This window comes from Priapulus caudatus, unplaced genomic scaffold (genome assembly GCF_000485595.1).
Source record: "Priapulus caudatus unplaced genomic scaffold, Priapulus_caudatus-5.0.1 Scaffold95, whole genome shotgun sequence".
Classification (NCBI taxonomy): Eukaryota; Metazoa; Priapulida; class Priapulimorpha; order Priapulimorphida; family Priapulidae; genus Priapulus; species Priapulus caudatus.
This window is the reverse complement of record NW_014577156.1, coordinates 433763-458945: the sequence shown is the minus strand read 5'-3', so window position 1 is coordinate 458945 and position 25183 is coordinate 433763. Positions and strand designations below refer to the sequence as shown.

The 25183-nt window shown below is 43.0% G+C and overlaps 1 protein-coding gene across 8 annotated transcripts in view; it reads right to left on the bottom strand.

The window, feature by feature from the left end:
* The window catches only part of LOC106804986 (single-stranded DNA-binding protein 3-like), a 92880-nt gene extending 69290 nt beyond the window's left edge, over positions 1–23590 (bottom strand). For 6 of the 8 annotated variants that reach the window (XM_014806418.1, XM_014806422.1, XM_014806419.1 and 3 more), the window contains exons 1-5: positions 23498–23590; positions 22859–22931; positions 22052–22113; positions 19805–19889; positions 15720–15767 (exon numbers count right to left, since the gene is read on the bottom strand). In XM_014806418.1, the coding sequence (XP_014661904.1) occupies positions 15720–15767; positions 19805–19889; positions 22052–22113; positions 22859–22931; positions 23498–23553 (324 nt within the window). In that variant the 5' untranslated portion in view covers positions 23554–23590. The remainder of the gene's footprint in view (positions 1–15719; positions 15768–19804; positions 19890–22051; positions 22114–22858; positions 22932–23497) is intronic. The other 2 variants (XM_014806421.1, XM_014806426.1) reach the window with 1 other exon arrangement.
* Positions 23591–25183: the final 1593 nt, after the last annotated feature.

Sequence of the window (25183 nt, the reverse complement as noted above, 5' to 3'; positions counted from 1 at the left end):
CGCGCGCTCACACACACACGCGCTCACACACACGCGCGCTCACACACACACACACACGCGCTCACACATACACGCGCGCTCACACACACACGCGCTCACACACACGCGCGCTCACACACACACACACACGCGCTCACACATACACGCGCGCTCACACACACACGCGCTCACACACACGCGCGCTCACACACACACACACACGCGCTCACACATACACGCGCGCTCACACACACACGCGCTCACACACACGCGCGCTCACACACACGCGCTCACACACACGTGCTCACACACACGCGCGCTTACACACACGCGCGCTCACACACACACGCGCGCTCACACACACACACACGCTCACACATACGCGCGCGCTCACACACACACGCGCGCTCACACACACACACACACACACTGACACACACACACACACACGCTCACACACACACACGCGCGCTCACACACACGCGCGCTCACACACACACGCGCGCTCACACACGCGCGCTCACACACACGCGCGCTCACACACACACACGCGCGCTCACACACGCGCTCACACACACACACACGCGCTCATACACACGCGCTCTCACACAGACACGCTCACACACACACGCGCGCTCACACACACGCGCTCACACACACACCCGCGCTCGCACACACACGCGCGCGCTCACACGCACGCTCACACACGCGCGCTCACACACACACACGCGCTAACACACACGCGCGCTCACACACACACGCGCGCTAACACACACGCGCGCTCACACACACGCGCTCACACACACACACACACGCGCTCACACACACACAAACACGCGCGCGCTCACACACGCGCGCGCTCACACACACGCGCGCTCACACACACACGCGCTCACACACACGCGCTCACACACACGCGCGCTCACACAAACACGCGCTCACACACACACAAACACGCGCGCGCTCACACACACAGGCACGCGCGCTCACACACACACGCGCGCTCACACACACACGCACGCGCGCTCACACACACGCACGCGCGCTCACACACATACGCGCGCTCACACACACGCGCTCACACACACGCGCGCTCACACACGCGCGCGCTCAGACACACAGGCACGCGCGCTCACACACGCGCGCTCACACACACACGCGCGCTCACACACACACGCACGCGCTCACACACACGCACGTGCGCTCACACACACACGCGCGCTCACACACACGCACGCGCGCTCACACTTCGCGCGCTCACACACACACGCACGCGCGCTCACACACACGCGCGCTCACACAGTGACACACACGCACGCGCGCTCACACACACACGCACGCGCGCTCACACACGCGCCGGCTCACACGCACGCACGCGCACTCACACACACACGCGCTCACACACACACGCGCTCACACACACGCACACGCGCTCACACGCACGCGCGCTCACACACACGCACGCGCGCTCACACACACACGCGCGCTCACACACACACGCAGGCGCGCTCACACACGCGCGCTCACACACACACGCGCGCTCACACACACACGCAGGCGCGCACACACACGCGCGCGCTCACACACACACGCACGCGCGCTCACACACACACACACGCACGCGCGCTCACACACGCGCGCGCTCACACACACACGCACGCGCGCTCACACACGCGCGCGCTCACACACACGCGCGCTCACACACACACACACACACGCGCGCGCGCTCACACACGCGCGCGCTCACACACACACGCACGCACGCGCGCGCATGCACTCACGCGTATTTTTCATGGTCATCAACTGCACGCAAGCAATGTTTATACGTGTTTGAATATTTGTTTGTATATTGCGTATGTGCGTGCTTGCGTGCGTGCACGTGGGCCTGTATTAATAAAACTTCACTTCAGGTATTCTATGAAGATGAACCAAGAAAACTTTACAGTACTTTATCACGGAAGAACGACAGTATTATCAACGACACTTACATTATATGGTATTACATGGTTGTTACGCTCTCATCGCAGCATTTTTATGACATAATTCAGAGACACGCAGTATCTAATATTACTAGTTGCCATTTTAGTATGATGGACGCCCATGAATCAATTGCCAATTGTCACATTATTTGTCATTCAAAAGTGCCTGTAAGTGTCACTACACGACTGTAATAAAACATGGGGGTTAAAAAATGGAAACCTACTAAATACTGCCTCACGAAACCGAAACTACTATGTTTTTTCCAGGAGGTCAACGCATAAAATAACATAAAATATAAAATATAGATACGATCAGTGAGGTTAGAAATGTACCTATATACCTAATTAATAAACTGCTAACAATATTGGTTTGGTAACCACTATTATGACTTAATGTCACTAATACTGAAGTCACCATGTGGATTTTTAAGCGTTTTAAAAGCCAATAAAGCAGAAACCATCAACCAGGGAATTGCAAGAGACTTTTCGGGGCGATATGCATTCACTCGATGAGATTTATCACAGATACCAAGAGCTGCATCACATACATTAAAAACTAATGTATACAAATGCGCTTAAAAAAACAAACTTCTCTGACAGCAAAAGTCACTAGTTTCCCTTAATTAACCCATTCCAATTAGCACCCCGTGCGACCGTGCTTACCTGTGTGAGTGCGCGCGCGCGCGCGCGTGTGTGTGTGTGTGTGTGTGTGTGTGTGTGTGTGTGTGTGTGTGTGTGTGTGTGTGTGTGCGCGCGCGTGTGCGTGTGCATGTGTGTGCGCGTGCGTGTGCGTGTGCGTGTGTGTGTGTGTGTGTATGTGTGTGTGCGTGTGTTTGTGTGTGCGTGTGCGCGTGCGCGCGCGCGTGTGTGTGTGTGTGTGTGTGTGTGTGTGTGTGTGTGTCACTTTGCGCCATCATTGCTTGGTGTCAAGACCATGCAGCGATAATCTGTTCGCAGCGAGTTCGAAACTCTCATCGTGGGGAAAACGGTAGGACAATAAATTATGTCTGACCCAGAGTATTTGTTCTATAGTAGTTAAAGTCATATTACGAGAAATATCTAGTGGTTTCCCCACTTGTATGATAGTTTAATTGCCTACCGTTATTGTTTGAGTATCAGCAACCTTTTGTTGTAATCTTGGACCAGTTAGTAGCGCTACTAGCGCCAGCTATCGTCCATAGACTTACACGTCTCTTGCACAATCTCGTTTGCGCCGACAAATTGCAAGTTGACACATTCAACAAATCTCGCTGTTATTTTCGTTGTGTTACGATGTGTTCATATCCAATTTTCTATGCTATAACTGCATAAAATCTTAGTGTTTTTCAAGTTACTGTATTAAGTGATATATCCGGTGTGAGGTGAGACTATATTTTGCTATATTTTTTTGGATTGAGCGTTACTGAGCAAAAATCTCATTACATTAATATTTAATAAAAACTTTAACAAATTAACACTAACAGTTAGAACAACCTGTCGGCATACATTTCGTGTGGCTCAAAGCTGACAGGACGTCGGAACACACCCACGCTCGTGCACACGCACGTGTCCGTACACACGCACACACACGCATGCACACACACGCACGCACGCACACACTCAGACAGCAAAACCACAAGCCGTGTCATTTGTGTGCCACGCTCAGATCACGCCAGATATATAAATAGGCCAAGTACACTGCGGCGAAATGTAAACAGCTCGGGAACAATCCTATGACAACAATGTTTGCATGGAGCTTGTACTGTGTGCCTGCAAGCGCGTAAGACTGGTTGCCTGTACGAAAATGTTGCAAACCCCTTGCACGCACGCACACCCACGCGAACGCACGCACAGACTTGCGGCAGAGATGGAATCGAAAGCGTGGAAGAACGAGGTTAAGAGCTCAAGCTAATATTCCTACTCTTATTTAATGTAGTTCAAATTCCACGTATGTCATTTCACTTGTTTTTGACTCGAGCATTTCACGCCTGTAGAATCCGCCGACAGTGACAGCATGACGTCATGTAGTAGGAGCACGTACTGCCTGTCTGACGTCCAGCATTGATGAGCAATATCAGGTGCAACCAGCAGAATGCGACCAATTTCATGTTTTTTTGCAAAGAAAGACTACATCTTCATAAATCTGTGTGAAGCAGGGAGGTATATATGCTCGAAGTGATTGCGAGTTTATAAGGGGTTTCCCTGCCGTCTCGTAGGAATTTTACATAATAAGGATATAACGTTACGTATAATTGTTCTCTACCCATAGATTCATTCATCACTATACATACCTTGTGTATTGCACATAGGAACCTACTTCAACAGAATGAGATTACCGATAGCTGATGCGAACTTGTGAACTAATACGCAATTAAAACTCGGTATGTAATAGTTTCCTTTATGTCCAATTCTAGCATTAAAGGGAAACAGATTAATAATATACGCCAAGTATGACATCAAAACAAAAAGATTTAGAACGAATGTTATTACTCAAGTGTAAACAAATTGTGCGCTTCTGATTTATAATATGTTGGTTGCAACACGGAAAGTTTACTGGAAGAATACACGCACCTCACCAATAATGTATGTATTAATCTTGCCCTGTTTACGACATTTTCCAAATGCAACCTATTTGCAGAAAACTTTTCATTATAAGTATTACCACTGCAGTGTACTCGCTTCTTTTGCAGGCAGAAACACATATGCCTACGCGGCTTCATTTAAAATGTAAAAATAGGAGTTTAACTATGCTCTCTCTTCAAGTGGCATTAAAATCAACACTGAATGCCAATAAAAGTCGCATAGCAAACGCAGCTCTCGTTTCACTACGGTTTTGGGAACTCCATGTTCTGACGACAGCGCATGCCCCAATAGTTTAAATAACACCAATAATTCAGCTGTCAGAATGTGAGATAAAAGAGAAACGGTTGTGTCACACTTACACAATGTATTGAAGTACGATTTGAAGAATAAATCTTCATACAGAAACGCTGCTTATGTGTAAACTGAAAAATAACCCACCCTTTACTGAAGACGTACGAGATTCTCAATGGCCATAAATGACAATGCAAATAAGATGTCACACACGAATCTATACCGTAATTCGGCCATCCACTTACTGCATGTTCACAGAAATTTAATACCCTTTACACGTGTATTATAGTATTCTAGTCGATCAGTGGTTTGACACTTTCTATCTCAGTAAGCATGCAGTCACACACCAGGGGCAGATTCAGACCGTATTTGCCGTATTGGGAAATACGGTCTAGATTTCAAAGTGCCCATCGAAATTTTGCGCTAAAAACTACAGAAAACAATTTGATGGACTTTGGCTATATTTTTATTTGTTTTCTTTTTCTTCTGATTAATTGACAGGACTTGAAGGAAATCAAAATTTTACATGGTAACAAAACTAGCTTTGATATCTGAAAAAGAAGGGAAGTGCTTGAATCATTCTGCAATCTGCTGGTATATGCAAAGCGCAGGCAAAATAAAACAGAAATAAAATTCCATATGGTTTTTAGCTATTGCTGCTTGACTAAATGTGTGCTCAAATGGTGCTCATTTTTGTGCCCAGAGATCGACCCTTGAAATTTTGAAATTTCTTGAGGGAGGCCACCCAGACCCCCCGCCATGTGCTTCTGCGCCTAACGGCGCCCACTGTGGTGTGGTGTGCCCTTTTTGGGGGATGTGCCCTTAAAATCTGGAAAAATACTGTCTAGCTTCAGCCCTGGATCCGCCCCTGCACACACACCCTGCAAGCTTACAGCATGCACAGTGACCCAGCTATCGTAAAGTAGGAAACCACTGCTCTCTCGCTCTCCAACTCTTTGACAAGTGACGTCTCCATTTTACGCGTGGGCGAGTCGTGCTGACATTAGTCTAGCCCTGCTTTCTCGCTCTCGCAGAAAGCCAACATTAGGCCACGCACACACATACATATGAACGCACGCACAACCATAAGCAGTGTCGATCACGTCGCAAAAATCTACATTTGGCGTTGTTACGATAACTAAACGAGTACGTGTGCCACGCGTGACGTCGTATTCTGCAATTCGTCGAGGCTACCCTGACACGGACCCAAACTTGTAACAACGTTAGACATGCATACATACATACAGGAGTCTATCAATAGACTCCTGTATTGTATTGTATAGTATTGATAGACTCCTGAGATATACACGGCAGGAGCCGGCACCAGCGCCTTACATGTACCGCTTAGTTGGGTATTAATTTGAAATGGATGCGAAGTAAATAGTATGATTGCAGAATCAATAAATCTGTGAGCGTGCCGCTAGATAAAACTGTTTAAAGAAGAGCTCACTGGGAAACCCCTGTGATGGTTTTCCAGTTGCTATTAAACCCGTGAAACTATATCTGGAGCGAGTGTTGTCATCGTAACAGGGGGGAAACACTAACCATAATCCGTACACGGCGCCGTGCACGCCAACATACACCTGATATCATAACACCTTATAAAAGCTTCGTTAGTCGTTACCTCGCATCGCGTCTGGGAAACTCTGCACTTTCCGGGCGTTCTCAATTACAAACTAGAAAGGGCAGTTGTTGCCAACTACATGTATCCCCCGTGTTCTCCCCAAGATGTGTAAGTATACGAAGTTTGGTCGCGCTAGGTGAATTAGGGGCCGAGTTATAGAGCGGAAGGAAAATATGATGAAGGTCAACGTCCAGGTCAATGTCAAATAAAGGTTGCAGTGACCTGATTTCGGTACGCGACACACCTTCCCCCCCCCCAAGATGTGTAAGTATACCAAATTTGGTAGCGCTAGGTCAATTAGGGGCCGAGTTATAGAGCGGAAGGGAAATATGATCAAAAGGTCAAATAAAAGTCGTAGTGACCTGGTTTTGGTAGCGCTAGGTCAATTAGGGGCCGAGTTAGAGAGCGGAAGAGAAATATGATCAAGGTCAAGGTAAAGGTCAAATAAAGGTCGCAGTGACCTGGTTTTGGTACGCTGCTCACCTTCTCCCCAAGATGTGTAAGTATACCAAGTTTGGTAGCGCTAGGTCAATTAGGGGTCGAGTTATAGAGCGGAAGGAAAATTCCCTGCGGCAGACCGAGCGGCGGCGGCGACGACATGAAACCATAGTATCCCCGCCGCGACGATACAATTATAACTCGTCATTTCACAACGGCAGCTAATAACTTCGCGACGGCTGGGAGAAATATCTACAAGTTGTTTGCCGTGCAGACACGCCGGTATTTACCGTAATATTATAGGTACATTACTATAGTATGGACGCTGCACTGTGACAGCCGATCTCCATACCTTTTCAATGAGAGTGCTATGATAGAAAGAGAACATGCATAGTTGTTTGATTTGATTTAAACTACATACCGTATAGTAGCAAAAGACTATGGTTAGCGACGAAAGCTAAGTACGCATACCTATCTGGATAAATACTTTTGTAACAATTGTTAGCTCATGGCTGCTTATTATTTCAACCATATCAAACAAAGCAGAGAAAACTTGCGGTACGCATATATGTGGTTGCACACACACGCAGCTAGCCTAATGGCACGAAAACATGATATACAAATAAACCTAATATTTCACTTTTTCATTATTTCCTCTCACACGCAGCATCATAGGTATACTACTATCAAGAGCTAATAATACCTAGAGTGTACAACGGAAAAACGGGAAAATAGTGCTATTTCACGACAACATTATTCTACTTTGCCTGCGAGTCTATAATAATTTCATGGTATTGCATTAAGCAGAATTCTTTGCTCTCTAAAACAAGACCAACCGCTTGTCAATACGATACTCCTAGGCGGAGATATCGGCTCCTAAACCTCCCCTCCCACATGCCAAACGCCGCCTCGAATCCACTTCTGTCCGCATCCTTCACGCGGCTAAGCGTTGCTTCGTGAGAGTTCGGTTTTTTCGCCATAATTTTATGAATGATTTTCGGGTGCAGGTGCAGGGTGGAGGTGACTTTTGGGGGCATCGCCTATGCCCTTATCTCCCATTATCTTTCCTAGCACGGCTAATGCCCGTCATGATGGAGCCGGCGATGTTTTTTTAATTAAGTCTCTACAACGCAGCTAGTAAGAGTACCAAATTTGGGCATGTGACATCAATTATCAGCGCTCCAAGCGGTGACGGAAACCGATAGCCGAAATGCTTAGACGCGTGAAGGATGCGGACAGAAGTGGATTCGAGGCGGCGTTTGGCATGTGGGAGGGGAGGTTTAGGAGCCGATATCTCCGCCTAAGAGTATCGTATTGACAAGCGGTTGGTCTTGTTTTAGAGAGCAAAGAATTCTGCTTAATGCAATACCATGAAATTATTATAGACTCGCAGGCAAAGTAGAATAATGTTGTCGTGAAATAGCACTATTTTCCCGTTTTTCCGTTGTACACTCTAGGTATTATTAGCTCTTGATACTATTGATCAGTTATATGGTCTCTTAAATTTCTTGAAAGAGGAAAGCGTCCAAGGCCATTTTAAGGATAAAACTATTTACAGGTCCCTGGACCATATCATTATCTCGTGAAAGTTCCTCACTAAAACAAAACTAAATGGAAAGAAAGCTGATTGAGTCAATAATGTTTAACACTTGACGACACTCCTATGTATGGACTTTAAGCGCATATTATGATAATCTTATATATAAAATAATACCACTAGGACCGCTTCATTTTAAGATCATTTAATTAATAAGTCCGCAAATCCTCTTGAAGGTCAAACAGTCCCCAGACGTCTACTTTTCTTATTGCAGCAAAAGCATTATTTTCAAAAACACTTCAGTAGCCTTATAACGACGACACACACTCGTTTATCACTGGATCCGCTGAAAATTGTTTCTCGAACGAAGCTAACGGGACTATTTGTTCCCTGGCCTTTGACGCTTGGCTCGCATGTTCGTGCATATTGATACTATGACCATCTATGCCAATAATGAATATAACAGAAATCAAGACGCGAAATTGACTTGTAACAGCCATGGCTGTGCAATAGTCGAGAGGTACACAATCTCAAGATAAAGCTGTCACTGCTACTAAACTAACACACAGTGACAATACCGAAATGGTGATTGTGTCATCATAGTCACAACGACGATGTTAAATTCAATGTAACGCGCTATTTATTAACAAGTGCCGCAGAGCGACAGCGCTCAACGTATTTCATCCTATACCTTAAGTTAAGGGGAAAATATTCCCCTACCATTGACACATCTTGACCTTTGACCCTTGACCCCCAAATTCAACATCCCAAGTCCTTTTCGCGATCCCCCCGACGTCCCGAATACCAAGACCGTACGTCGAGCGGTTAAGATTTGTGCCCAACTGTTGACGGACGGACGGACGGACGGACGGACGGACGGACGCACAGACGGTTGGACGGACGGACGAACAATCATGCGATTCTACAAGCTGCATCTGACTTCGTCAGCTGAGCTAAAAATTGATCAACAACAAATAATCGCATAACACAAAAGATAATGTATGCAGTATTCAAGACTGAGATTAAGTGGAGGGGAAATTGTCAAGATGGTAACACTGGATTTGTAAAACATAGTCCCATCCATAGATCCCAGAGGTGATAGCATTAGCAACCAAGATTTCAACAAAGTTCCAAGCTAAGAAACCGAAGGTAATGGCATTCCTGTTTTTCACATAGTTCCTTCCGTGAAAACCTATGGCTAGAGTGTAATTGGTGTTTTTAACATACGTAGTTCCACCACGAAATCCAGAGGTAGTAGCATTCAGGTTTTTAGCATAGTTCTATCATGGAAACCAAGGGTAACAGCACCCAGGTTTTTATCATGGTTTCATCCATTCAAAGCAGTGGTAAGCGAACATTTCGCAGACAGATCAAACTGTATGTTTGGGTTCTATGTTGCTTCGAAGACCCAGACACGAGCATTTTACCTTCTAGGCATGCTACCTCTCTACCTAGGCCCCTGACGGCAATACAATTTCGCAGCCGAACGTTGGCGAAATACAGGAGCACTGTCAGTGCGTCTATGCGCCTGTCAATAATCCAATGAGAAGCCGAGCTTGGATGATAGCCAACAGTGCAAAAAGCCTCAGGAACCCCTTATTGATTTTACCAAGAGGCAGCTACACTTGAATTATGAACAAAGCGCGCATGCAAAACAGGGAGCTACGTACGGCGGTGCCCTGACACAGACTGAGAGTAAAAACTACAAACAGTTCATCAGCCATTGATCACGCACGTTACGCTAAGCACGGTCAATTGTCACTGCGTGTAGTTGCCTGCCAGGACACGTGTCCCGTCCATTCCTTTGCCTACGGTCTCGCTAAGGCGGCGTTTAAACTATTAGTAGCTAAACGCCGGCGAAGCCGGGAAGAACTGTTTATTTCCGCACCTGATAGAGCGCTGGTGAATAGCCATGTCAGCAGCTTTGTGCATGTGTGTGCGTGCATGTGTGTGCGTGCATGTGTGCGTGCGTGCGTGCATGGGAAGCTCTACCTCGATTAGTATCATCTCTATCCCGCCACCTAGTGGCCCTGAATACTTGTGCTCTCCCAACCGAACAAAACACCACGTATACGGTGACTGTGTTGTATAACTATAAGCAGTCGCACTGTTAATAACAGATGCACGAGGCACCGAGCGAATGAGAGTTCGCATTATATGACAAATATACACCACCGAGTGTAAGTAAGACCATACCGACAACACACTGGGAGGCATGCCAGCCAGCGACTGACACAGCAATGACCGCATCCGTGACTTACAGGAATATCAGTTACGTAATGCCGCACAACGGCACATGGAAACCACGTCACGCACGCTGCTAACACGCGAAGCCAGTACGAAATAAACGCTACCTCACTACAGGTACGTCTGTCCTAACGTCGTACGCACCTGGTATTTAAACTGAAATTTTACAGACCTTATTTGGCTGTCATTTCCCGCATATAAATCGAAGAATGCGTAAAATTGTGTACCAGGACAGCTTCAGAGATGGAGCTACACATCTTATTTCCATTGCTTGCTGCGTAAAGCTGGAAAATGTTACGTATTTCACCGTAGATTCTGTGCACGTCGTTTTAAAAGAATGATTTAGATAGGATATATGGCACACGTATTTCCACAACAGATGATTATTTTGTCTCTGACAAAGCCATGTCGAGACAATTCTCCAGCTAATGTATATGCCATGCTTAGATGAAAGAAAAGTTAAAATAGATTTCACAGTGAAATGACGCATCGAGGAAGATGTTAGGCAGTACTGTTAGGCGAGTTAGCAAAACACTAACTGAAGTCGATACGATAGCACCTGATTTGCCTATCGTGATCGTCCTTGAATTGGAAACTGATCAGGGAGTATTGTAACATGGCAAACATTATGACTAGCCGTGGGGATGTACACGTTACCACGCTCAGACACTACTATATAGTTGTATTACATGTTTTACGAAGCTTTTTTTAAACAACGTTAATCCAAGGTTTTGTCTCCGCTTCCTTATCGTTCTCTTTATCGCTTGCTCTCTCCCTAACAAATTAACAAAATTCCTTATTAAAAGTAATTATTTCAAATATTGTCTGCCCGGCTGTTCTTGTCTATTCTCGACCACTTCAAGACTCACTGCTATTGCTGGCATAACAGAAAGTGTCTAAAGTAAGGCAAACATGTCTCTGAACACTCGACGTCGTACATCGTGACTTTCACAAAAATACACAACGATTGTAATCTGTTTGTATACATCGTGTTGACGCGGTTACATGATGATGTCAAGCCTTGATTGTTTCTGGCAAGAGTTGAAGACCCCATCCCTGTACCTTTACATGCTAACTTGGATTTATGCGATGTTGTACGGTCCGGTCTAGAACCATCACTCAATGAGATACACTTTTTGTCTGAAGGTTGCCGATTTCAAGCGAATTGTCGCGACACAGAAGGTACATGGGTGAGGTCCGGTATGACATACCTAGCCCTATACCTGTTGCGCTGGGGAAGGCACTGGAACCTTAACTCACGCGTCTCAAACAGAAAGTGAAGGCCTCCAGATATTTATATCTCCCAGCAGAGCGCATCAGCTCTCCATTTATCGCTTTTGCACTCGAGTATCAACACAGTAATAGTCTTCCGAGAATAGCTAATGACCGCACGAAGCAAGAGACACTTCCTTAATACATCTGCGTGCCATGCAGTCTATTTCTACAAGAAAACATTCGGAAAATCTTCCTCTATGTCTAAATTAGAAGAGCTTGCGATGACTCCATTATTTTTGTAGTTAGCAGTCGCGTATATCGCAGCATATAGTAATTCAATTGACAGGGCCACACAATGCTTTATTACATTACTTATTTCCTTTATAGCATAAAGCCATCTGGGATGATCAGGTTGGCATCAAGACCTAAGAAGATTTTGGTAGACACGGCTGGCTATTTAAAGGGATAATACACCCTAGAATTTTAGGGTATATTATGATAGTAAGTGAATAAATAGTAGTATTTATCTACATATTTCTATAATTACGCATTCACATTTGTCATATATAAGAACAGTGAGTTTCAATAACTTTATTTTTGGCCACTGACATGACACCCCGCAATTGTGCTGCCACCCTGATAAAGGATTAAACGACAAATTCGTTCATATTATAACCGCAACTAAGAGTTGTTCATAAGATATTGCAATCCCTCTTCTCCTAAACTGAGAAACACCCCCGGTCTGTAGCCTGCAGCCGAAAAGTTGTGATGTGCAACTTTAAAAGTGGATGCGCTACTAGTGGCGCCACTGTCGTTGTAAGCAACGGTAAAGCCGTTGGTTTTAAAACATTAATAAAAAATTCTAATGAATAACGAACAATTAAATTTTTTAAGTAGCGTAATTTAAACCTATTTTAACTGAAAATATGCAGGGAACATACGGTCCTGTGTCACTTTAAGAAAAAATGTGACATACCGCAAAGGTAGCGGTGACAAAGGCTATTTCTTTAATTATGTTATACCCCGTACAGACTACAAAATCATATCCTACATCAAACTAGTCCAGGCCAGGCCCAGGCCAGGTGCACGCTAAACTGACCAAAAATACCTAACCGGGCTAAGCTAACATGGGTAGACTGCGCACGCTCGGTTTAGTGGGTTATGTCACTGAGCAGAGAGCAATGACGTGTAAACAAAAGCACCCCGATAGCATTATTAGGATTTATACTAAATTGTTGTAATAGCAGAAGCAGAAGAAGATAATTAACAAGTGAGCGAATACACAGCAGAAGCTATAACATCCGGATAATCAGTTCTAAGTAGATAATGCAAAGTAGAAAAGCGAGCCACACCGCATCGCCGAGTGCGCAAGAGTCGCTAGTAGCGCTGAGAGGGTCTATGTCCCCCGGGGTACTGCCGGAACGTACCCTGGGTACGGTCCGGTATACCGGAACGTACCCTGGTACTATCTAATATGCAGAACCGTACCTCGTCTACTCCACTAACGAGTCTAGGGAGTCGCCTACGCCTACTCCCTAACCCGAACCCGAACCCTAACCCTAATCCTAATCCTAACCCTAACCCTAACCCTAACCATATCAAATAGTGACCAGGGTACGTTCCGGTATACCGGACCGTACCCAGGGTACGTTCCGGCAGTACCCTTGGGGAAATAGACCCTATGAGCGCTAGTAGCTGCCTTTTGTTTCAAGTTAGGCGGTTTATACATTCAGTTTGTTGGCAACATAATGGTGTCTACGTTTTAGTCTGTATCTTCGGATTGCGGGTGTATACGAGGAAACGATTTCGCACGATGCTAGGCGAATGTACTGTGTACGATTAGAGCTCAAGTTGGTTGAGTTATGCGTAGTAAATCGTAGGTATTCTAAGGCTAGTAAATGACGAATTTCCCTTGCTTATTGAAGTCACACTCCTTCCCTATTATCTACTTCTGGTATAATCGAAGCTATGTATCTGATTATAATCCAATTGAGCCATTTTATCAGCAATGCCTTCTCATACATTCTGGAGAAATTCTTCTGGCAAAATTGTAACCAGACTTTTTACTTCGTCGTCGTTTCAGTTACTGCTTATATTTGCCTCCATATAAACTAACTTTACCCTATATGTGTATACACTAGTGAAGTGAAGATAAAAAACAAAATCACAGATATAATTTCAGAAGCTACTGTACTGTACAGAAACTTATGTGACGCAAACACAGCTTATGTGTATATCGAAATTTAGCCCGTGCCACACACACAATTTAGCGTGGGATAACTCTGTGCGGGATAACTTAGCATGCTTCGAAGCAGGCCTGGCCCATGCACTTCCATTCGGCAGGCTAACTTAGTCCAGAATAGTGTGTACACACTAAAGAAATTTAGTCCGGGCCTGTCTTGGACTAGCTTGATGTAGGATCAAATTTGCAGTCTGTACAAGGTATATTACTCGGGAAGAAAAAACCGACATCACCTTTAGAAGAGGTAATCCATCATTAGGGAAAGCGTCTAGATGCTGACCCTCCTAAAAACTGCACTTGTGCTGCTTAAACCTTGGAAGTGAATTTGTACGCTTCACGTACATGGGTTAAAAAATTTCCCCACAAGTGACTGAAATCCAAATAAATACTTGACCGATTGCCCAACTGCTGTTTTACCTTTGCAAAGAGCCTTTGTCCATGTGAGCGAGATCTGAACTTGCAACAGCTAATCAGGCAAACAAATGAGAAAACCAGCGTGTTACCCAAACTCAAATATTTATATTAGCTATGATACTTCTTCAATCACCAAGGATTGTGACGTCTTTGCAACAGGCAGCGTTGCAATCTTGTCGAGCAACATGTGGATTACAATAGCAAACAAAAAATTTTTTAGAACGCTTTCCTTGCGAGTTTAGCCAGAACAAGCTATTAGTAAAAGCTAGAAAGTTTAAATTTAAATTTATGCAGATGATGTTTCTATTTGCAATGTTTAGCAGTTTAGTAGTAACCATCAAGGAAAAAATAAATTAATAAGAATTCCATATAACTGGTGGTGGGTCAAAACTCAAAAGGGATTTTCATCCCGACAATTTCAGGCGCTCACGGCAGAAATTTGATACAGCCCCATTAATATCACACTACCATCGTGGGTGCCAGTGTCATTGGCCATACAGGCCAAGCTCCTCAATGTTACCCCTAATTCGGCGATAAATACATGGCTATAAAATAAATAACTGGTTTTAAAACCTTTGGATCAAAAGCTGCCCAGCCTTACTTATTGTTGATGCTAATGACCAGCTAACACGTGTGCGAGAGTGATCTTAAAGCGTATGAGTTTGGCTACTAATTAGGTTGACGTAACAGAATGGTCAGCAGATCACTATAGAGAACGAGATCAGTCTACAAATTTATTATAATCTGACAACTTCTGAGGCCAAGTTATGATGGTAGGAGATATTGCAATCAGCCCAATTTCACGGGATAGGATCTTGCACATTATCAGTTTAATTTTATTCCACCATCGATAGGAGCAGGCCTGTGATAAGTTCACGTAGGTACACGAGCATCCCTTTGACTCGCTGTGAATGAACAGCGGTGATAAATGGTATTACGAGCCAGGCATGCCGACATAGGTTCTCACCAATCGATAACCTTTGCAGAGGCAATCAATCCCAATCGCCGGCTACCACCGAGCAGCATTCAACTGTTCAGGTGCAAACTTATTTTCCACTTTATGATTTTTGATTAATTAACAATCGTCACCGATTTTCGTATCCCGTATGTGTACGCGTGCGCGAACGCCACTCGGAAACTGGCGAATTTGCAAAAGTATAAGAGACAAGAAAGCATGCGAGTGTTACTTACGTGAGCTAGACCATTTACATTTACACCATACCCAGAGTTTACAAAACCCTGCAACAGAGAAAGGAAAATGCCCAAATCAGTACAGATGACAGTGAGACAAGAGAGAGAGAGAGGGGGGGTAATGTCAGTATCATGGGAAAAGTACATTTATGACCAAATAGCTAGTAATACTAGCTTTATCTTAACCAGTAATCAATAACACGTGATGTATAATATATGAATACAGGAAATCAATGCCTTGTAAATGTACATGTACAACTATCTCAGTGAAATTTTCATATTAAATTTCCGCAACGGGCTATAATTTAGTCAAACTGACTTGCAAAATAGTGCTTCATAATAAAACGTAATTATATAGCTGATTTCTATATTAATTAATTTACACATTACAGAAGTCAGCATGACAAAAATACGATAAGACACATCACTACTGATGTATTTCTAGGCTAATTCACATTAGACACAGTGGGTAGTATTGACTCGAAAAGGACTGACGTTGTTTTAAGAACTAATTTGGCTAGACCACCAACGCTGACAACATGTACAGGTCCACACGTAGTAACATCACACGCGCACATGATGTGATACACGTTAGGGAGAAAAACCTGGCTCTTCCATATTTCATTTGTGTTTTTAATATCGTGACGTGTATAATGTTCTTTTGTCCAATTTGTGCTCTATGTTAAATAAAACCCTAATCGATAAAGACAAAGCAATATTGGAGCTCTACCAGAACTCTGCCTGTCAGGAAGTAAAGTTTCAAAAATATTATTTCTTTAGAAGTTAACATCAGAAAAAGGATGGAAGCACTAAATCTACTTCAAACTAGATAAACTCGAAGCAATACTAAGTTTTCTATTAATCAATACTGATAATAAACAAACTCAAAACAGACAACTATAAAAATAACTTGCATGCTGACCTAGGCTGAGCTGTCTAGGATAAGGCAATTTTCAACACTATGTTGCTATAGCAACGGTTCAGTTTATTGATTTTTATATCTGCGTGAGAGATGCAAGTTGCACTGCATTTGAGCAGCCTGAGACAATGCTGTACAATACGGCCAAGCTGTCCTGAGCACTGACCACAGCCGCCTCCCCGCCACCTCCTTTGAGCAAACTTACGGTCGAGTAGTGGGGACAACTGGGTGACACAAGCGTGTCGCAGAAGTGGAAACAGACACCAGCGAGCGAACAATCGAAAGACTCCTTAGCAAAGAAACCAGGTAAGCCTGCTTGAGCGCTGCTGTCGGCGTGTGGACAGGTGGAAGGAATGTGCGATAACTGCGCACACGGTGGTTAACACCTACAGGTACAGGGTACAGGTACACGAGTGCTGCTTGACCTGAGTCACGCACATACACGCGGGTTGGGGCAGGATCCCGGATGCATTGGGGGGGGGGGATCACCAGCAAACGCATTCAACTCTAAAACATGCAGAGCGAGGGAGTACGTATACGCATATATACGGGAAGAGCGCGCAATGTGGGACCTAGCGACTTTCTCTCACGTCGAAAAATATAGTGCGATATGTACTTGTTCACCGCGACAAATACGAAAAAATGCATGCATGCTCAGCGCCTCGACGGACAACGTAAAATCTACGACGACACAGCAGGACAAAGATTGCCAAATTTGCGTTAGTTTCTAACCAAACGAGCAGTGTGCGCGTGTGTGTGCCTGTGTGACACGACGTGCATGCGGAATGGCAACGATAATGCGACCACGCTAATCACCTAAAAGTTGTTTAGACTACTATAATGTTAGCGGGTCAGAGTACAGAGTGTTCTAGCAAGGCAATCCGGTAGACAAAGACGTGGTTGACCTATCCGCGCTACAGGAATAGCAGCTAAAGCTATTGTCTACGGCCACCGCTTGTGTTCGTACTCGTGGTTAATTCATACATGCGATGGAGTTTGCCGGACTGTTCCCCCATGGGTTAGAAGTAAATACACGATGTCACGTGTAACCACACCCTAATATCTAAGCGCTGTTGCGTAAAATTCCCAGATACCAGCCGAACTCTACTCCCAGAAAAACCGGCTCTCCCAGAGAAAAGTCATTGTAATTTGTGAATTTCTATGAGTTTAAACTTGCGTTATCCGAGAAACTATGATTAAGGAACTCGACAGCGAGGTGTGTATAATGCCTACTTGGGAGCTAATCACAACTACAATACAGTACACAGTAGTGTGACTCATCCACGAGCGTGAATTTTGCTGGGCTGGGCAAAGGTTACGAAGAATAGGGAGGGACATGACATCGAGGAAAACCTGCCACGGTGCACTGACGAAGTGACGGCCAACCGTGTCCGACATTTAGCACCCTACTGAGATATGACAAGAATTCTCCAGATTAAAATTTAAATTGCTAGTAACCGGGAAGCTCCAAAAATTCCAGCACATTATTATTTACTTTTAACTAGTCATGTTTAATTATCGTGAAAAAATCCTGTTATTTAAATAGTATTATTAATCTATTATTTATAAGATGTAAAACTCGCATCCATTTCAGAATAGAAAACTGTGGTATAGAAAAGGGCTTTAGGAATACACCCATTTTCAAAGTTAGTGAACGTTAGTAAAAATCTCATGTCTGTTTAATGTAAGGCATTCTCATATTTAGTACTATATAAACGTTGGTAACATAATATAGATAAAACAGTTTTACACACTTTTTCCTGGTTTTACATAACAGCAAATAATACTGCCAACGGTTTTAGACTTTAAGATGTTAAATTGACTAACCTTGATCACAACTTTGTTGACAAAAGCGTACAGCTTAAAATTACAATGAAACTGCCCCTCTTATTTAACTTGAAATATTCACCTGATGGGCCATACTTAATATCTTTGTAGGATTTAGTTAATTTTATAGTAATATTTGGATTTGACTCAATCACTTATTCCCGTTAAAATAATCAGTAATGTGTTTGGCATTTATCAAAGTTATGACATGTTTTCCATGTTTTGACAAGTAAATGTTTTCACCATTACTCTGAATGATGGAGTATAAAGTTTCGTATTTTATACGATGTGCTAACTGCTCAAGCAGCAGCAATAGCAAATACATGTGGAAGTACCTCTGCCAGTTGCAATTGTATATATGCGGTTGGGTGATGTTACTACAATGCATGATATCAGGAGTTAATAATGACAAATTTGTCATTATTAACTCCGGATGATATGTACACATCTACCATCTACATGAGATAAAATGCTTGCAAAACTGAACGGTCAGATATCTGTCTCGTCCCGGAATTGCAAGAAAGATAAGGGTTACGACTGGTGAAGCCAAGTTTGAATAGGGATTCTAATCATTCAGGTAATACTTTGAAAATGAGATTTGGATTAAACAGTAACTTTTTTAATGGCATGACGCAGTGGGGACTGGGAGACAGACATACAATTGCCAGATGCCAATGCAAATACTTAAGTGCTCACACCACTAAACTTCTGTTGATTTTAGATCCATTCAGCTTAAATTTTATAATAAACAACAATGTAGAATGACACGTTTAGTGCTGCTAGGGGGCTGACATTAGAGAGATGGCCAAAATAAAATGAAGTTCAACTCTGGCAATAATTCAGGGTCATCCGGATGACAAGGTTACTTAGCATATGCTGGGAATGAACGACAAGGAGCTAAGCTCAACTGCACCTAAAATCAGTTCAATTACCAAACCAGGAGTAAAGTCACCTTTATAATTATAGCAATATATAATTATATCACCATTAGCAAATGAATTTTCATCAGTGGACAGGAAGAACTTAGCAAACTCACACCTCGCAAACCCCCACTGCAAGAATGCACAATGATTTGCATTTTTGGACTGGTCAATGAAATCTCTCATTCGCATGCATTCTACAAGGTATAAACAAGTCCTCAAAACGGACCCAGGATAGAAGATGTCAATACGACAACCACAAGTTTGCAACTAGAAGTTGCAAATTAACAGTGAAACATGTTTTTGACATTTTTATTTAACATTAACATTTATACGTTAACACTGTTGTTCATGTGGCTTTGCCTCGCAGTGTCAGGTGTGGTGGGTGAGACAGCTTAGCTCTGGTGTGTGGTACTTACATAGTCATGAAATGCTTTCGCTTCACTCGAGTGTTCACAAGTATCTCGTCGCTCTGGTGCGGCGCAGTATAAATCCCAGAAAACACTGCAAGGAAAACGCGGCGGGGAAATGTTAGCATTTATATCATTGTTGTACGTACATACACACGCACGCACGTGCGCTCGCACGCGCACACACACACACACACGCACGCACACGCACGCACACACACACGCACGCACACGCACACACAGAAGCATGCACATACACGCACGCACGCATGCACACGCACTCACGCACACACACACACACACACACACACACAAGCATGCACACCCGCACGCACACGCACGCACGCACATACACATACGCACACGTGCATGCACATACACACACTCGCATGTATGAACGCACGCACACGCACACACGAACACGGGCATGCACATACACACACATGCACGCACACACACTCACACAAATGCATCACGCATGCACATGCATGCACACATACACAGACTTGAGCACATGCACATACATACACACACAAACACATACACATGCATGCACACATGCACACACTCACGCAGACGCACGCACACACACACTCACGCACACACGCACACACAGGCGCTTGCAGGCGTACATGCACACAAACACACGCACATTTATTTAAATTGCTCGGTTCGTACTTAATCATAATGAATCGCTAACACCCCGAGGGTGGCTTACTTATGTCAGTCAAAACCCTAACATGCATAGTATATAATGAAGGATGGTGCAAAATGAACAAGTTGCATGTATGTCCATATACACTTAACTAGTAGAAAACACAAGCTGTGTGTATGTATCTGTACACATCGCTAGTAGAATACACACGCCTTGTGTACATCCAAACTTCACTACAAGTTGGCATTAATAAATTTGTTAACATGAGCGTTTCTTGCACGACCGATAAGTGTGTGGATGCTGGGGACAAAGTCAATCAATGTCGTCACTCTAAACTGCATAAAAACCAGCAGTAGTTACCCACTCAATGTTACTCTTTATAGAATGAGTGAATGATGGCCTTCCTACAAACAAAGGTACTAACAAGTTATTAAGGCATCATCATTGTATCATTGAATGCTGGTGTGGGAATACCCAAAAAAAATCACATGAATCCAACTTAATTGCCTTTGGTCAATTGTCATATAAGGTAAATAATACTAAATATATCCTTGTTAGGGTAATATAGTGATGTATATTTTAACCAGAAACTCCAATCTCGTTATACCTTGATAATTTAGTATTAAAAATGATTTCACCCATTTATAGAACAGCTTATTTTCGCAGCTACGCAGACTATAGCAATATATGTAAAAATGTGAAAACAAGTTAAACCTTGATCAATGTTCCTAAGTGTAATCCTTGATTTTAATGCTAAACAGTCAAATAGTTGACTATCATATTTTATAACCACTTTAGAACACTTCCTATCAGGTAAGAGTTCAGAAAAATGCCAAAAATGCTTGCTAGCATCATTTACAGATGCATTAATGATGCATTACAGTCATTTACCAGTTATATCATGTTGATTTATTTGTATCTAGTGTGGTCAATCGGTTGTAATTTCGTAATCGATCATCGGTTGGACCCAAATAACCGATGATCGGTTACAATCGGTTACTCGGGGTGTTGAATGCCTGTGTGTGCGTAACGTCGTGCGCATGTACGTGTGTGCATGTATGTGCTTGTTTAGCCCTGTTTACTGTTTGTTTTGCACTGTTTACTACTGTGTGTATAATACATGTATGTTAATAAAGGATAACTTGTATAGTAGTGATGATATCTCTGATTCTCATCACTTTTCCAAGTTTTTTTTTTCCTGATGAAATCGATTATGGATTTTGATAACCAAGCGCTTGGTTTGAGCCACTGTTCAACCGATGATCGAGTATAATCGATGATCGTGACATCACTAAGCGCTTGGTTTGAGCCACTGTTCAACCGATGATCGAGTATAATCGATGATCGTGACATCACTATTTGTATCCAAAAAAACTTTTAGGCAACAAGACCTACAATACAATAAATTTTTTCTTCGTTTGAGTTTCCTTCAGGTTAGAACCTAGACAACAATATCCATTAAATTTAATATTTTTACCATATATATATGTATTTTTCATATATTTTCAGAAGAAATTTATACCTGGTAACAGGGAACTACACGGATCCTGCACCGAGTCCGATACATACAATACATTGGGACACATGTGTGTAATACTTACCACCACCATGAATGTAAAAAACCAGGTGGCTCTCCTAATGTTATATTTTTCTCCCATCGAATCTAGAAAGGAAAGGGCAAAAAAATCTATTATAACTGTTAACTAGAAAATAGAATGTGTAAAGACCTGGTAGAATATTTACAATGCTGTGAAGAGCACTGAGAAGCCCTAAGAAATGCATTTTGTTGAGTTTCAATATCATTAGTAACTGCTGGAATTTCTTTAGCTCAGGTCTATGCAGCCCTTCGCATCCAATTGTGGTAGAGAACATGGCTACATAGCTAGAGTTAGAACTCCATGTATACTATTTTTTATTATTACTACACGATGTCTATAATGCATGATACCATTCTATGAGGCAGTTGTATTGAATTTATCTACTATTATTCTTTCTGAAATTAAACATGTTTGTCATAATTCTGTTGTATACATGACATGTAGGCAGACACACCAATGTATCTGCACTGCTAACAGACTGCCCTCTTGTGAGTAAAATTACACCGACTTGACACTACTGGCAGCTGACTAATATCAACAAGCAAATTTTATTTTTAGCAAAGAACCAAAGATGCACGGGAATATTCTGTACATGCAAAAATCTCTAATCAATTAATAACTATGTAATTACTAGAAGACAGCGAATTCACAGCACGACATTTTATGATGGTTACATAATCATGTATGAATCTTCTATAGCAAACCATTGTTTTATCTCGGGTAAAAGTACAATGCTCACCTCTGAATTACTATTATGAAACATAATCATGAAAATACGAATTGTTTTGGAATTTAGTAAAAACAACCTACCTCTGAAAGGAATGTCTGTGCAGCTTTTTGTGCCCCTACATGTAATAAATATTCATATACGTACAAGGCTAACCTGTTAAAGAAAGAAAGTCCCTACATTAGTGCCATAGTAAAACATATCAATGTATCCAAATTACGCGACATTTCAAGACGGAATAACTGGTCACAACTGAATGCGCAAATTAACTGGTCCTACGTGTACTGCTGTACGCGCGTACTACTGTACTGGCTGCGCAGAGTAAACAATGAGACTAGCGTCGATACAGCCTAACGGAACAGCCATGATGGATTATCACATTATCTCAAGATTCTCGCGATAATATAAGGAAGTGCGACACAAATCAGCCCAAATTAACTGCAGTTTATTTTTCTAAAAATATTATGATCGTGTCCCGCTCCTAGATGCGGATAGCAAAGATATATCACGATGACCTAAATGCTACATGCAGTAGGGTATACGCACAGTGATCGGAACAGCCATTATGGAGGGGCATTCTACAGCCTGCGGACTAACGCGGCTAAAGAAAATAGCTGTTCGTTACAAATACTAACCACAAGGCCAATAAATTTTTGTGCAGCTACTTACTCTATACATTTAAAAATGCGACTGTCTTCGAGATACGTGATAAATGTACTTACTTTTCTCGTGCTTGGCTGTCTGACGGCACAGTTGATGCTTTGCCTTTGGAGTACATGCTTGCTATAGTGCAACTGTCAGCCAGCTTGTCAAGGACGATACCGCGCGGGTATCCATGACGACATCAACCGGCTTGTCAGTTGCTGCCCTCTGATTGGTCGACTAATTACCGCTACTTGCTTGCGCCAGTATTTCACCAGTTTCATTCACACGTATATCACACATACTACACTATATAAATTTTAAAATTATACTATATAAATTTGAGTCTAGTAAAGCTCATATAATACGCCCGTACCTCTGTAAATTTATATGAGAAATATAGTCAAGCGCACTTATAGCAGAAAATGCGAGAGAAAGACAATGCATGGGGAATATAATTTCTGGCCTCCATCTGCGGTTTATACTTTTTTGAAATTCTTTAATTAAACATGAATTTTATTAATAACAAGCTTAAATTGAGACATTCTCACATTTGTTAATGTATTTACAGAATATTATGTAAAAGAATAGCTTCATAAACGTATTACTCTATATATATACTCTATATTTATAAACGTATGTACATACTCTATTGTTTTAAACAATGCGGGCGCGCGTGTGCGTGTATTATAGGAGGGGGTACAGGGGGTTGTCTTCTTCCCGCCTCTCTTCCCTTCTCCTCCCGCCTCCCTCTCCCTCTCTTCCCACCTCCCTCCCCCTCTCCTCCCACCTTTCTCCCTTGTCCTCCTATCTCCTTCCCTCAACACCTCCATGATCCTTTATATTTTGCTTCTTTTTTTTTTGAATGTCACTTGGTTTCTCTGACAGTTTGCGTAATAAATGTATTAATCCTGTACAATGTATTTTCTCATGTATATATTTCTCGTGCTATAGATTGCTTTTATTTTCATCTACTTAGTATAATCTATCTCTCTCTGTCGCTCTCTCTCTCTCTCTCTCTCTCTCTCTCTCTCTCTCTCTCTCTCTCTCTCTCTTCTCTCTCTCTCTCGTCTCTCTGCTCTCTCTCCTTCTCTCTCGTCTCTCCTCTGATCTGTGTCTCCTCTCTCTCTTCGTCTGTCTGTCTCTTGCTCTCTCTCTCTCTTCCTCTCTTCTCTCTCTCTTTTCTCTCTCTCTCTCTCATCTTCATCCTCTGTCTCGTCGTTCTCTCTCTCTCTCCTCCTCTCCTCTGCTCTCCTCTCTCTCTGCTCTCTCTCCTCTCTCTGCGTCTCTGCGTCTCTCCCTATCTCGCTCTCTCTGCGTCTCTCCCTATCTCGCTCTCTCTGCGTCTCTCCCCATCTCGCTCTCTCTCTCTCTCTCTTCTCTCTCTCTCTCTCTCTACTCTCTTTCTCTCTCTCGCTCTCTCTCTCTCTCTCTCATCTCTCTCTTCTCTCTCTCTCTCTCTGCTCTCTCTCTTTCCTCTCTCTCTCTCTTCTCTTCTCTCTCCTCTCTCTCTCTTTCTCTTCTCTCTCTTTCTCTCTCTCTCTCTTCTTGGTAAAGGTTTGGCCATGAAATTCCCATCCTACACTTCGATGTATGTACTATTTCCACTGATCTCTATAATAACTCTGATTTTATTAACTCTGATAACTCTTTAACTCTGATATTACTGATATAATAACTCTGATATTACTGATATAATAACTCTGATTTTATTATAGAGATCAGTGACTATTTCAATAATGTAGCAGCGATTTTGATCAAATATG